The sequence below is a fragment of the Pseudonaja textilis genome, chromosome 2 (genome assembly GCF_049901715.1).
Source record: "Pseudonaja textilis isolate UNSWEBS1 chromosome 2, rPseTex1.2, whole genome shotgun sequence".
NCBI classification, from domain to species: Eukaryota; Metazoa; Chordata; class Lepidosauria; order Squamata; family Elapidae; genus Pseudonaja; species Pseudonaja textilis.
In genome coordinates this window covers 61015750-61031881 of record NC_141991.1, presented here as the reverse complement: position 1 = coordinate 61031881, position 16132 = coordinate 61015750, and the positions used below count along the sequence as shown (strand labels likewise).

Below are 16132 nucleotides of genomic sequence, written 5' to 3'. Positions count from 1 at the left end.
TTCTCGTAGTTCTCTTCCTAAGATAGAGAAGTCAGCAACACAGAGAGAAAAAAAGTCCTTCTCTCGCTAACGTGAACTTCTTCCATATGTAACTTTAACTGAGCCTGGTTGATTCAATGTTTAGGGTGAAAAACAGGATAATGTTTACGTCATTTTAGTTTTTTTGTTGTTGTCAGTTTATTTTGCGGACTGCAAAATGTTATGAGTAAGCTTAGGCATGAGTTTGGATACAGAATGATTAAGTCATTATCACTGTGCATTTTGTGGTTCCTTTGTCCTTGCTGAAGTATTTTCAAAAATAGCACATAATATACTTTACATATATAAAATGTAAAATTTGAAATTATTTAACACTTGAAATGTTACATGTTTTTATCCAAATGAAAACAATATACTATGTTATGTGTACAATACATACACATCAAAACAATGTTAAAAAGTAACTGAAATAGATAACAATTTCTGTGTACAAGTAAGTTAAAGTTTCATTGTACAGGAAATAAAAAAAATTGCATCCTAAAATCAATCACTTACATTGTCATCTGTATCATCAATTGTACAAAGTTCACATTTCTTTTTCATTTACTAAATCTGTGTGCCATATTACAGGCTTCAATGTGAAAGCTAAGCCAGGTTTCAGTTTAATAGCTAAATCTTTTTCATTATATTTATTTTTGCTACTTACTGTAAGTCTTTCTTATAGCAGAAATTTGTTTTATGAAATTTGTTTTATGAGAATGTTTGAGTAGCTACAAACCAGATACTGAATTTCTTCATTGCCAAAAATACTATCCTGTTGCAAGATTAATATTTCAAATGCAATCCATTTTACCATCTGGGAATTTCCCTGCCAGATGGTTCAATACTGTGGCATGTTATCATTATTTATTTTAGTTACCATACTTGCAAAAAAAAAAAAATCACTTCAGGGCTGAAGCGAGCAAAGTATCCCAAATATTGGCTTTCAGCTTTCCTATCTTGGCCTTAGCAAGCTCAAAAATCTCAAATGGCACATGTAGCTCCATTAAAAAACAGACCATTATGGATTCTGCAGTATTGTCAAACAGTACTTGGCTGCAAGTTAATTTCTATCCTCAACTCCCTTTGAGAAATATTGAACTAGTGTTTTGTAATTTTTAATTCATTCTTTCGTTGCAAAATGACTTAACATCCACCTAACTTTGTTGAATGGTCTATATGGGACTACATCATAGGCTGCAACTTGGGCTGTTTCCTATTAGTTTTGATTCCATTCTTAAGTGATTTATTCTACTGCCTTCTAGAATTCTTCATAATTTGCTTGGGGTGCAAAAAGATGGGCTTTTTGATTGAGTATCTACGTATACGGGTGCTCAATCTGCTATGAATTTCACAGCTTTCCATCAGCAAAATCATAACAAACTTTGATTTCTGCACTTGAAGGCATACCACATCTCCAGTTTCAGTTTAAGAGAATATAAGAAAATATTTAGTGAACCAGCTCAGGTAGGTGTTTAAAATTTCCTTAGTTGAAACTAATTCATTTATGCCAGGAAGCCCTGATAACTTAAAACTTCCTGCCACTGTTCGGTTGTCTTAATATTGTAATAGGCTTGCACCAATCTTTGAACTACATGGTTTGACATTACACCAGGGGTCCCCAAACTTGGCAACTTTAAGATTTGTGGACTTCAATTCCCAGAATTCCTCAGCTAGTCATGCTGGCTGGGCAATTCTGGGAATTGAAGTCCACAAGTCTTAAAGTTGCCAAGTTTGGAGACTCCTGCATTAAACTATTGATCTATTGCAGCGTTGGGTTCAGCTTAAGTCCTAGGCAAGAACTTTATCCTCTTCCTGCTACAGCTGAATCCCTTCTTTGCCTGGAGGTCAATAGAAGGTCTGCATGCTTCTACCCAGTTCCCAAGGGCTGAGCAAAAAGTTTCCCTGTCCTGTTCCTCCCTCTTTCTCTGGGTCTCTCTCTATCTCTCTCCCCTTCCTTTGCTGGTGCATCATCTCAGTGAGCAGGTGACAGATTCTTGTGCAATGGTTGCTTGCTGCCACACAAGTGCACAGCTTGGAGTGGCCATTGGTTCTAAGGCTTGATCTTGGAATTAGAGCAGACATTCTGAAAAGTAAAATTAAATTATTTCCAGGAAAATAATTGCTAACAACAATGTTGCGAGAATTGATGAAATGCCAGCTGAACTTATAGTTGATGCAGTCAATTTTTGTAAGCCATTTGTAGGCAATTATAGATAACTCATTATAAGGATGAATTTATATTCCAATACTAGAAAAACCGGTACTGAAGGGTGCTTTAACTACAAAGCACTTTCATTTATCTCCTATACTAGTATAATAATAATCATGATTTTCTAGCCCATACTTCAATAACACATGGAACAAGAACTTTGCCAGATGTACAAACCAGTTTCAAAAGAGACAGGGGTACCTGAGAATATATTGGTAGCATTTATTAGTGGGGGGGGAATCAAGAGGAAATAGAATCAAGAAAAAATAGCTTATGTTTTAAGGCTTTTCACTTTGTAGACTACAAAATTTTGGATAGCCCTCAGAAATAAGAATGTACAGGTAGTCCTCAACTTACGATCACAATTGATCCCAAAATTTATGTTGCTTAGTGAGACATTTGTTAAGTAAATTTAGCCCTATTTTATGACCTTTTTGCAACATTTGTTAAGTGAGTCATGGCAGTTAAGTTAGGAACATGGTTGGTAAGCAAATCTGGCTTCCCCGTTGACTTTGCTTGTCAGAAGGTCACAAAGGGGATCACATGACCCCAGTCTCAGCCAGTCCTTCAGTATTAAAGATTTGTCCTAAAATGAATACAAACTCCAGCTCCTTTGTTGTACAATGATGGTTTATTCATTAGATCAGCAAACAACAAATACTCCTATCTGACAAGAAAGGCTAAAAGCCAGGCAAGGTTAGTGTTGGGTTTGAGTTTACTCCCTTTCCTTTTATTACCATTATCATGAAACACACAACACCACACCCAGGCCTATACGCAGTTCTAGTTCTGGCCATGCCTAACCCATTATCCCTAAATGCTATTAACCCTATAACATGTCTACATCCCTAACCTACTAACCTCCGACCCTCTCTAACTGATCCCTACCTGGTGTCACCTTCACCATGTTTTAACCTAAAGCTTAATTACCACCTCTATGTGCCCCAACCCCCTCTAGCAATATGCACCACATCAATACATGAAAGGAGCCATTTCCAGCCCCGCAGTTGCTTCAGACTCCATCCTGCAGCCCTGCAGTTGCTTCAGACTCCATCCTGCAGCCCCGCAGTTGCTTCAGACTCCATCCTGCAGTCCCGCAGTTGCTTCAGACTCCATCCTGCAGCCCTGCAGTTGCTTCAGACTCCATCCTGCAGCCCTGCAGTTGCTGCAGTCCCGCAGTTGCTTCAGACTCCATCCTGCAGCCCTGCAGTTGCTTCAGACTCCATCCTGCAGCCCTGCAGTTGCTTCAGACTCCATCCTGCAGCCCTGCAGTTGCTTCAGACTCCATCCTGCAGCCCCGCAGTTGCTTCAGACTCCATCCTGCAGCCCCGCAGTTGCTTCAGACTCCATCCTGCAGCCCCGCAGTTGCTTCAGACTCCATCCTGCAGCCCCACAGTTGCTTCAGACTCCATCCTGCAGCCCTGCAGTTTCAGAATCCATCCTGCAGCCCCTCGGTTGTTTCAGAATCCACCCTGCAGTCCAGCAGTTGCTTCAGAATCCATCCTGTAGTGTAGCCAAAGCTCTGCCAAGTCATTCCAAAGTGACCCTCACACCATCGGCCAGCATGCAAACAGAAATACAGATCCAGCATCAGCAGATATAAGGTGACATTCTCCACTGCCAGCTGACTTGCTGCAAGGCATGTTCGGAGCTGATGGGCTCTGTAGCGAACTCGGAGCCCAACACCCAGGACACTGCAACCATCATAAATAGGAACCAATTGCCAAGCATCCAAATTTTGTTCATATGACCATAGAGATGCTGCAATGGTCTTAAGTGGTGAAAGACAGTCATAAGTCACTTTTTCAATGCCGTTGTAACTTTGAACAGTTACTAAACAAACTGCTGTAAGTCAAGGACTACTTGTACCATTTAAATACAAGTAAGATCCTTTTAGTGGGAATTTATGCTCCAAACTAAAATAAAGCTGCATTTTTCAATGGACTTGAATGAAAATTAATGGGGCTGTCATATGTAAACTGGCGCCTAGTGGGAGACTGGGACTGAGTAGCTTGCCCACAACAAAATAGAGCATCAATGAATGGAATTTAAATGGTGCAGCATAAACTACCAAAATTACATTTCAAAATGATGACTAATCTTGAATTAATTAATATATGGAGACATAAAAGTGCTGATTCTAAAGAATATACGTATTTTTCAGAAAGGCATATATCTTTCTCCAGAATAGAATCAAAATTTGGCCACTTGTGTTAATGAAGTTGAAATATTGCCAAAAATGTTCTCTGTCCATAATTTAGTGACTTGAATATACAAGAAGATTTATAAATGGGACTTATAGATGGAGATCAAATGAAATATACTACAATATAAATTGATAGTGGGAAAATGTAAAAGGAGACTTAATTTTTTTGAGAATAATTTCAATGTGTACTGATGATAAAATAGTATGGGATGTCAGTAAAGCATTCGTGCAGAATGAACTGCTGAACAAAAAGACCTGAGAAGATGCACACGATTCTAAATGATAGAATGATAAAAGGGGATGAGCTAATGAGATCTCCAGGGAAATCTCTGGTGTCTTACAATCTAAAAATAAATCAATATATGCAACAAGAAAAATAAAAGAAACTGGAAAACTGGAAAAACCAAAAACTGAAAAACTTACAGTGATGTGACTGCATAATCCACGTTCACAAAAGACATTTCTATAAGTGAAGAAATGAATTACAATAAAAATGCTTGAATTGCTTTGATGGAAGGGAGGAGCTGGCACAAGAAAATGGGGAAGTCACTTAGGTAAAAGCTACCCCTCTGAGAGTCAGACCTCATCAAACTTTGAACTAGTACTATTCTTATAAATATTCATCAGTTTATATAATAAAAGAAATAGAGTTTATTTTCCTCAGATAAAAGAAAGGGATGAATAACAATGGATTTTACTGCATTAAATGGATTTTTTTCTACAAGAATATAGGATCTACTGCATGATTATCTGGGAGATTTCTTTCTCATAACCTAGGGTCTGATCTGTGAGACCTCTACCTAGGGGGCATATGATTGCATCAGCATTTATCCAATTTTTCATTTAACTCATGAGCATAATAAAATCAAAAAGCTGCCAAAAGCAAACCATAAATATAATAATAATAACACTTAGACTTATATGCCGTTTCACAGTGCTTTTACAGCCCTCTCTAAGTGGTTCACAGAGTCAACATATTGCCCCCAACATTCTCGGCCCTCATTTTACTGACCTTGGAAGGACGGAAGGCTGAGTCAACCTTAAGCCGGTGAGAATCGAACTGCCGTAGCTTGCAGTACTGCATTCTAACCACTGTGCCACCATGGCTCTTGGTTTTTGTTTTTTAATTTTTTTAATTTTTAGACAAACATACACAAACAAAACATAAAAACATAAAGCCATCTTCCAATTATGTACATACAGTGTGTCGGTTGGTTACAAATTTTTTGTAGTTCCTCTCCATAGTCCTCATTTAAAATTATTTGTATATATTCTCATATTATCAATCAAATATTTCTGAATATATTATTATCATTGTTAATCATTCATTTGACTGTACTATTGTTCCTTCATGTTATGCGAGATATTCCATATTTTTAAATTGATTTATATTATAACAATTCATATTATCATCCTAAATCCATTTGTCGTGACTACGCAACACACGCGTTTGCATCGAAGCCACAGCGACCTGAAGGATGGCATTCCTCTTCATCAGAATAAACTCTGCATCATGATTATATGCACGGTCTATGCAAAATACTGTGAGGTGAAACTCTATGCATTCATCACGATTCATGTGATTCAGTTCATATGAATAATTATCATTAAAAACGGCAATCATGGGTAATAAGGGTAATCGGGTAATGAAGGGTAAGGAGGGGAAATCATTATAAATATCGAGTCCCAGGAAACTCGGGTTAGATCCAACTTTATTTTGGTTGCTTAGCTATCATCTCGGACTCCTTGCGGAGGAAGGAATAAAAAATAAGCTTTTGTGTTACAAAATACTGAAGCGAAGAGTGTCTTATTTTCTCCCTGCATTTGTGCTGAAGAGTAGCTGAGACCATCCAATAATAATACATCTTTATATTATATATAATTCTATTCTCCTTATATTGTAAAATTCCACATATTTCATTACCTTATTTTATTTTCTAGCCATTGATAAAATAGATCCCAAATCTTATAAAATCTTCTTGTTCTCTAATTTCAAATGTCAATTTACTCATTTCAGCACATTCCACCATGGCTCTTGGTTAAATTGGAAGTTTAATGTCTTTGAATTGTTGCAAAAACCACCCCAATATGTTTTTACATTTGTAAAACTCCACATTCATAGTATGCTAATTTGTGTATTTTTCATTAAAGCAAGTTTTAATCAAGATGGTTGTTTTTTTCTTCTTTCAGGAGTGTGTATTTGGAGGTTGACCCCAGACACCCCCAAATGGTAACAAATTGGCTGTCCAGTCATCCGGATTTGTTCCTCTTTGTATCTGCTACACACAAGGACGTCTATGGAAAGTAAGAGTTAGCGGATTCCTAGATTTTCATTTTTCTTCTTTCTTTATGCAGCAAGCTTCTTCTAGAACTCATGTACCAAGTTCTATAGGCAACCCACCGTAAAGGTAGTCTTCAACTTACAACAGTTTGTTTAGTGGTTGTTCAAAGTTACAACGGCACTGAAAAATGTGATTTATGGCCATTTTTCACACTCACAATTGTTGCAGCATCCCCATGGTCACATGATCAAAATTCACTTGCTTGGCAGCTGACTCATATTTACAACGGTTGCAGTGTCCCAAAGTCATGTGATCCCCTTTTGCGACCTTCTGACAAGCGAAGTCAATGGGGACGTCACAGCCACTTAACAACCATGTCACTAATTTAACATCTGCAGTTATTCACTTAGCATAGGAAACTTTGAAAAGAGATGTTGCTTCCTTCATAGAATATGGTGAAATGTGGTTGAACCTGTTTCAGTTTATTTGTATATTATGCAGAAGTTGAGCCAAATATTGTATTTTATTCTTTTCATTGAACACCTGGAGTAGTAAAATGACTCTCGTGAAATTTAAGAAGAGCTTGGAAATGTATTTACAGCATGAAAAAATTAATTAACACCTTTGTCTCCAGATACAAACAATCCTATACTAAGCGGATTTAAAATGAACTCTTTGTAACCCACAGCTCTTAGTTAAAAACCACTCTTGCATATTATTAAGGGATCATAAAACTTTCAACATCTAATAAACTCCAAGAAAGCTCATTCTGTAAAATGTGCTAGACTTTTAAACTTTTACAAAGCTCCCTTTTTAACTTCTATACTCTTTAGTAAGATTTAATGTTGTGATTTGTCTTATTTCTATCCAGGCCAAGGTTTCTGCATATTCAAAAACGTAGGAAAGAAGATCACCAAGAATCATGACGAGTTCTGTATCCCAACCCTGGGAGTGTTCACAGTGCTTTCTAAGGGTATGTTCTCAGAAAGCCAGATGTCTCTTGATAACATCTGCTAACTTGCATTTTGCTGAGGATGATTTAAGTTTTCAAATTTTCAAGTTATTTTGTGTTTATTCCAGTTGTTATGTCAGAGACATAGCATTTATATCCAATGTGTAATTGCTATTGTGCTTTTATTTTATAATCACTTTATACATTCCTCAATTCAAGAGTATAGAATGGAGTTAAAAATAAAATGCTATGAATAGTGAATAAAATACTTTTACAGAAACATGAGATACTGAAACATTTTTAATCATAAGGAGAAACCTAGAGATTATTTTTCCTTTCCTTTCAATTGTCCCCTAATCGCTATTTAAGTATTTGCCTATTTAGAGCTTTTGATCTGTAAATCATGTACTAAGAAGCAGGAATTGAATTTGCTGAACAAAAGAACCAATTGTGTATGTATCAGGAATTAGTGCATATCAGAGGGAAGCTTCAAAGTGTATCAGTATTGAATTTTGCTGCTTAGTATTCCTTTTGATAAATACTATTGTAAAATAGCATGTTGTTTTTGTCCAGTGCATTATTTTCAGAATGAAAAAAGCACTCTGTTGTATTCAGCTGTTTGCATTATTTAAAAATTTAACCAATAGTTTCATTGCTTATTTAGAGCTGGATCCAAATATAACTTTCCACTGGTACACGCTGCCTGTATCGCTGAACTGCATTCTTCTGTTTTCTTCCTCCTGGTAACATTCATTTCCTCAACCTTGTGCCAATGATCTGCAAAGTGATACCACAAATGCTGACCCTGTCTTAAGGACACAAACGGAATTGCCATTTCTTCTGGCACGAGATGGGGTTCGTTGCCAAAGTGTATTGTTAAAGAACAACCTGTCTTCTTTCATTACAATGTGTACCATAACATCTAATGCACTTTGGGCAAAAGATTACAGATGCCTTTCATAAGATATATTAACATGGCAGCCTATAAGTGGTGACATTCCCAAAACCATTGGATGTCCCTTGAGGGGAGTTTCTAACAAGGAAAACCTTTATAGTTTAACTACAACTCTCCAAGACTTAGTATTTGTGTCATAAATTTGCAGGCAGGTAATAATAATGTTTTGTCATTTTATGTGACTTGTTATTCTCTTGGTACAAGCTGGCACAGATTTCAGTTCCTTTTAGAATTAACAAGGATAAGAAAGTAAATAGTGGTTTTCGACAATAAATCTGCAGAGGTTGGGTTTTGTTTGCCCTGCAGCTGCTACGAGATGGATTTCTACTATAGCTGTTCAACAGTGTCAGTTTTCTTAGAAATAACATGGGCTTGGTGCCAGGTGGTGTCACAGTGCTTCCAGTGGTAGGTACATAGCTGTAATTATCAAAAGGAGCTTAAGTAGAGCTGGAAAGTTGCTGTGGTTCCTGACGTGGACATGCACTTTGCTTCAAGGGTGCAAATGAAATTCCAGCCTAATCAGAGGCTTAATCTCTAATAAGAGACCATGTAAGGATTATACTTGCTTATCCCCAGAGTTTGGGGATTGGAAGACTTTAGCTGCTTCTGTACTGTTTCAGCCTGACTCTCTTCCCTGTTTGAAATATTGGATGACTTAGCAGCAAAGAGGGCAAAGTGAGGGACTGGATATCCTCAGTTCATTTCATCTAATAAGTTTTCCTGGGAATTAAAGTCCATTTGTCTTAAAGTTGCCAGGGTTGAGAAACATCAATCTATACCAAGGCTGTCAAACTTGCAGCCCGTGGGCCAGCCCAGATGCATCACGCGCTGGCCACGCCCACACCTGGTTTAGTGAATGGGAGGGGGGGGGGAATATGATACGTCACATGATCTAAACCATAGAATTGAAAGGTAAATTGCATTTTTAGATTAAACCCAAGACTGCAATCCAAGCAACAGTCCCAAAAATGCAATCCATGTTTAGACTAAATCCAAGACTTTGTAGAGTTATTATATGGTTACTGAATTAACCTTTTTGAGATTCTAACTACTCTTAAAATGGTCTTCTATAAAATAAGTTTTGTATCTTCTGCTGCCTGAAATGCTTGATTCAAAGCCAGAGAACCTGCCCTTGTGATAATGCAATCCTACTTTGTTACATATCCACAAGCACTAATTAACTGGATTTTTTTTAAAAAAAAATTAGCTGAAGGATAAAAAAATATCACACTACAGATAGTCCTCGACTTGAGAGCACAATTGAGCCCAAAATTTCCATTGCTAAGTGAAACTGTTGTTAAGTAAATTTGGCCCCATTTTACGAACTTTCTTGCCATAGTTGTTAAATTGAATCATTGAAGAGCTTAAATTAGCAACATGGTTGTTAGGTGAATCTCGCTTCCCCATTGACTTTACTTGTCAGAAATTCCCCAAAGGTGATCACATGGATCCAGGACATTGCAACTGTCGTAAATATAAAGCAGTTGCCAAGCATCCAAATTTTGATCACATGATTATGGGAATGCTGCAGTGATTGTAAGTGTGAAAAACGGCCATAAGTCACTTTTTTCAATTACGTAGTAACTTCAAACGGTCACTAAATGAACTGTTGTAAGTCAAGGACTACCTGTAATTGATTTTGGCTATTTTCAAGGAAGCACAGCCTGACATCACCGTTTCTTTGTAGCATTTTCCCCCCACAAAGATCTTAATTCAGTATTGTACTGAAATTCTCTGCCCCCCTGTAGTTTGAGCAGCTGCTGATTCATTATGCCAGCTATTGCAAATGTTTAAAGGCACCTGGAGGCAAAATATTGGTTGCATAGATAGGATTCTCCCAGTGAAGATAAAAGAAGGTAGAATGTGGACAGGCCTTTTGTCACAAGTTTTTTGAACTGTGACATGGTTTAGCTACATTGTAAAATGACTGAATTTAGCTAAGTGGTATTGCTTTTTTACTTGGTATATTGTTCAACGAATAAACTTTGAGGGGTTTTTTTAGGGAAGTAACATGCAATCTGAAAACGTTGCTGGCTTTCTGGTTGAAACTGTGACTTAACAAATGAGAAAACATGATTGGTTTGTAGTTTACTACTCATTTCTAGTCTGCTTTGTGTGTTCCACCCAACCCTCTAAAAATATTATTATAATCTTGATAGTTGTTTTTAAGGTATGGAAATATTCATTTTGTATTGGTTTGCCCAGAGTCATCCAAACTGAAGTAGTCTGCATGTGTGTGTGTGTGTGTGTGTGTGTCGGTGGTGGGATTCAAATTTTTTTACTACCGGTTCTGTGGGCATGGCTTGGTGGGCGTGGCACGGGAAGGATACTGTAAAATCTCCAGTCAGAGGTGGTATTTGTCAGTTCTCCGAACTACTCAAAATTTCTGCTACCGGTTCTCCAGAACAGGTTAGAACCTGCTGAATATCACCTCTGGTGTGTATGTGTGTGTATGTGTGTATGTACAGCATGTACCAGTATAAATAAAGCTACAAACAAATCTAAATTGGCCAACCCATACTTGCTTTATTTTGGCTTTTTCAGAAGTAAACAACTAGGGGTTGCAGTGATATGTACAAAGGAACACAACTGAAAAAGGAAATCACTACCCACAGAAATAATATTATAGCTACTTCCTTTTTAGAGAACAGTTTAGTAGTATATGTATCACTTTTGAGAATTTAAAAACCAGGTGCACCAGTTGTCTAATTCTGTCATGTCATGATGCATTTTTCAGAGTTAGACACCAGTAGAATGTGCATATGGTGTACAAACTGATTAAGGAGAGAAAAGCTACTTGATACCAGGCTTTGATCTATCCTTTAGAATTAGCTGGGGGGGGGGCGTGTTTCATTTATTTTCAAATGAACTTTCTGTTTGTTTCCAGTAAGCTGAAGCTTCATGCTCCCCAGGTTTAATTTTCAGACAGCCTTTACATTCTAACAGTGAGATCCTCACCCTTCTATGAAAAGACCTCAAAAGAGGATATGTGTTCCATGGAGCAGTTATGGGGTGTTGGTGGGAGAGAGGAATTGTAGCCTGCGTTTGATAGAAATACAGTCAGGGAGTATGTGTTGCCTTTGAAGGAATTCACATCTCCAACAGCTTCAGTCTTGCTGATCCAATCCACCTAAGAAAAACTCATGAATTGGTGACATACCAGATAACTAGAGGATTACAAAGGCTATTCTTCAAAAAGCGAAGTAAGAAGGATCTAGGGATCTACAGAATAAATTAGAAAGCGGTTGGTTTGTAAACAACTTAAAAATAATCCAATAATAGCTAGTATCTGTGGTGGATTTGTCAAGAACAGGTTGTGTCAGGCTAATCTTATTACATTTTTCATCAGATAATTTCCGTAGTAGGATCTGGGACTAGTGTAGACATCAGCAAAACATTATACCATATAGCTACATTTTTATTAACAAAATAATTAAATATTACCTGGATAGCATATAAATTGGATAGATCCATAAGTAGCTTAAAAATCATACTTAAGTTGTTGAAAAGTAGTTTCCCTTTAAATCTGGAGTGAGATGACATGGATTTTGGTTCTGAGCCAAGTACTCTTCAACACTTTCTATAAGGATTCAGAGAAAGAGCTGGATTAAAGGCTTATCAGATGGTGCAAAACTGGATGGAACAGCTAATATTCTAAAAACACAAGTAAGATTCAAAATTATAATTGGCTAAATGTAACAATTAAATTTAACAGAGTCAAATGTAATGGGGAAAAATCAAATGCACATTTATAGGAAGAGCAGTACCTGGCTAAAGTAATAAAATGTGTAAAAAATTGCTAGTAGTAGTAGTTGATTACAAGCTATGTATGGATCAGTAGCAATATGGCTAAAATAGCCAAATGCAATTTTAAGTTGCACTATTGAGGTATAGCTTCCAAAGATAGGAATTCTATTTTATTTTATATTGGTCAGACCCCATCCCAGGCACTATGTTCAATTCCAGGTATTACATTTTAAGAAGGATCAGACAAACTGCAACATATCTGTTTTCTATTATCCAGAATGCAGGATACAAGGATTTAAGCTGTCTATGCAACAACACATTATTGCACAACATGCCAGTTTATCGCCTTTCCTACTGGAACTGGCTAAGACAACAGAATAACATAGTTGGAAGGTACCTTGGAGGTCTTTTAATCCAATCCCCTGATCAAGCAGGAGACCATGTATCATTCTGGACAAATGACTGTCCAATCTCTTCTTTAAAACCTCCAATGTTGGAGCACACAGAGTTTCTGAATTCACTTATTAATTGTTCTTGCCATCAGGACATTAATCCTTAGTTCTAGGTTGGATCGCTCTTTGATAAGTCTCCATCTGTTACTTCTTATCTTGCCATCAAGGTACTTTAAATAATAGATTGTCTCCCTGATCTTTGTGACAGCCTGTCAAATATTGAAAAAGTGCTATCATGTCATTCCAGGCCTTCTTTTTGTTAGATTAGACACATCCAGTTCCTGAAATAGTTCATCATATGTTTTAGCCTCCAGCCTTTTAATCATCTTTGTTGCTCTTCTCAGAACTCTTTCTAGAATTTCAACATCTTTTTTGTATCTTGGTGACCAGAACTGCATGCAGTATTCCAAGTGTGGTGTCACCAGGTGGGTATATAGCAGTACTAATACTTCACATGATCTTGATACTATTCCCCTGTTGATGCAACCTAGGACCGCATTGGCTTTTTTGGCAGCTGCAGCACAGGGTTGTATGTTCTTTTGCTGAATATTAATAGTTGTGAAGCCATTCAGCATATATGATGATTTAACTTTGATTATTTCCATGTTAATGTTTAAAATTAAACAAGGCTTTCATATTTTATTATTATTTTCAATAAAGTTTGATTTTATTTATCACTTGTGAGTTTGATCTATCTTCCAAGGTGTTGGAGAAGAAAAAGGTCAATATCCCAATCACACAGCTCCACACTGTATAGCTAGGAGTGTTACTCCTGCAATTAGCTTATTTTACCTTTACTTTATAATGACCAGGAAAGCAATACAGTTCATGGGAGCCCAGTCTTTCTCACACACCAGTGATACAGGGAAAACAGCAGGAGAGGTGCCTCCTTGGAAGAGGAGGTGCCAAGAGTAATCATTAAGCCACAACCACAACAAGAGGCAGAGCAAGATTGATATAGAGCCAGGACATTTGAGATCTACCTTTCATGTTACAAATATATCCATGCTAAAATAGACCTCTGCACTGCTAGAGTTTCTGCCCCATCCTTTAGGCTTAGAGATCATAAGTAATTCTGTTCCTTTCTTACTTAACAGACATGAGTCAAGAGTTCCAGAGGCCATGGTAGAGATGATGCAATGCTAATTATATCTTCTCTTCTTTTCCTTAGTAAATTAATATCCTTTCACATCAAAGTAAATTAAGAGAACAGTGGCCTAGTATCAAACAACAGGCAACAACATGAATTCAAGTCTATCAGTTATGTTATGTAATCTCCAAATTTCAAAAATCAGTAAATACCTACAAACCTACAGTAAAAAAGAAAAAAGAAACATTTGAAATGGTCTCCTTGGGGTTTAGATAATTACTGTCCTCAGGTAATATACAGGTAGCCTTCAACTTTATGACCATTTTTTCTGTGACCTTTTAAAGTTATGACACTGCCCAGAAAAATGACTTATGATTGGTCCTCACACTTAGAACCATTGCAGCATTATCACAATTGCATGAACAAAATGCAAGCACTTAGCAACCAATATTGCCAGATACAAATATATAGCTTTGGATAGTTTTTCTCTATTTTTTATGAACAATATGATATTTTTTATTCATTTCATTTTCTTTACCCAGTTTTATTCATGTTCAGGCATCCACTTAGTCCTAATATACTAAAGGAATTTTTAAAAAGCAATACTGCATACAAGAATGAATAGGCGACTAGTATAGCTGGCATTATCCTTCAGGGAGATGCTCTCCATGCCTAGATAGTGAAGTGGGAGACTCCACCCAAAAGGGAGTACAGCTGCAGCAATCTAATCAGAATATAATTTAAGCATGACTTTTAGGACTCAAAGGACTGCTGTTGATGGATCAGAGTAGGTCAATAAAAACATTCTTCATAATCATTCCTTTCATAGTGCTGAAATAAAAACTTGAAGTGGTTCTTTAAACATCAGTTCTTCTCTTAAAACCACATATAGTTTACTCCAGTAATCTCACCAGCAGGGATGGGATCCGACCGGTAGAACTACCGGTTCTGTTGCTGTGTGTCACGCGCGCATAAGTCGCGCGAGGCACACGAGTGCAATTTACGCCCTGCTGAGCTGCCCAGACAGCTGAGCAGCGCTGTGTGCAAGTGCGCAGCGGTTGGAAAAGTCCTTTTTTCCTGCTGCAGCTGTGTTGCACAAAGCAGCTGCAGATGAGAACCGGTTCTATGTATGCTCCGTGTCTGCTGCTCTTCAGAACTACCGCTTCTACAGAGATGGACAGAACCGGTAGAATCCCACCTCTTTTCACCAGTACCATTTAAAGCATGTTTAAAGTAACAAAAATATAGTACTATTAGTAAACATATAATATACACGTTTTTGTAGTGAGTGGGCGGTGATACACATTTTTTAAAATAAATAAACATGCAATTTTCCTTTATAACTACCGTTACGTGAGCTATCAGGTTCCAATTTAACATCTGAATATTTTTAATGGTATCTACCAACTTTAAGTTGTGTTTTCAGTGACACCTAATTGAATTCTTAATCAACCTTTGCATAATTCAGCTTTAATAATATTGTGCATTTTCAGTAATGCTGGCAAGAAATTCTGGGAATTACAATCCTCATCTGTCTAAATAATATTTGGTTGGGAAAGACTGTTAACCAATTTGTTTAACTAATCGGTCATTATGATCGGGAAGGCTTTATGGTGTTTGAAATATGAAACATGGGTGTGTGAAACAAGTAGGAGTTTACAGGACTCTAACTAAAAGGGATAACCTACGTACTGATAAATATGTCCAAATAAAACTGCTACTGCTACAACTAATACTATTACTCTCTAATTATCTTAGGATAGGAAAAGGCTGCTATATAAAATGTCCTGATATAAATCCTTCAATGTATATAAGTTTTGTAGATATAAACTTCATCAAGGAAGTTTATATCTGGTGTTTGTCAGAGAGTGACGTTACTTCTCTCTCCTTCAGACAAATATAGACAAGTGCAACAACTAACTAGCTTTCAGAGAGTCAGTGTGTCTCTTCTTCCTTTTATCAATTAGCACTGGCTACACAGGAAAACTTTGTCTTTGGTGTTACTACTATAATATCTTCCAGTATCCACTACGTAATAGAAACTTTCATAAAGTAAGTTTGAATTCATATTAAGATAATCACTGGCATGTTGTAAACTTTCAGTTTATTAAAGAATGATCCTCCCAATGTGATGAAACCAGTCCTTTTCATTTTTATTGCATGATCAAAGCTTGCCTTCTTTTAATTAGGCAGTACGTTCTATTTTTTTGAACAGGAA

General features: G+C 37.0%; 1 protein-coding gene across 4 annotated transcripts in view; it reads left to right on the top strand.

Annotated features, from left to right (window-relative positions):
• The window catches only part of HEMK1 (HemK methyltransferase 1, mitochondrial release factors N(5)-glutamine), a 56554-nt gene extending 43053 nt beyond the window's left edge, over positions 1-13501 (top strand). For 3 of the 4 annotated variants that reach the window (XM_087924063.1, XM_026725318.2, XM_087924064.1), the window contains 2 exons: positions 6627-6740; positions 7590-7950. In XM_087924063.1, the coding sequence (XP_087780189.1) occupies positions 6627-6740; positions 7590-7644 (169 nt within the window). In that variant the 3' untranslated portion in view covers positions 7645-7950. Of the gene's footprint in view, positions 1-6626; positions 6741-7589; positions 7951-8334 lie in introns of those variants that run through there. The other variant, XM_087924062.1, reaches the window with a different exon arrangement.
• The last annotated feature ends 2631 nt before the right edge of the window (positions 13502-16132 follow it).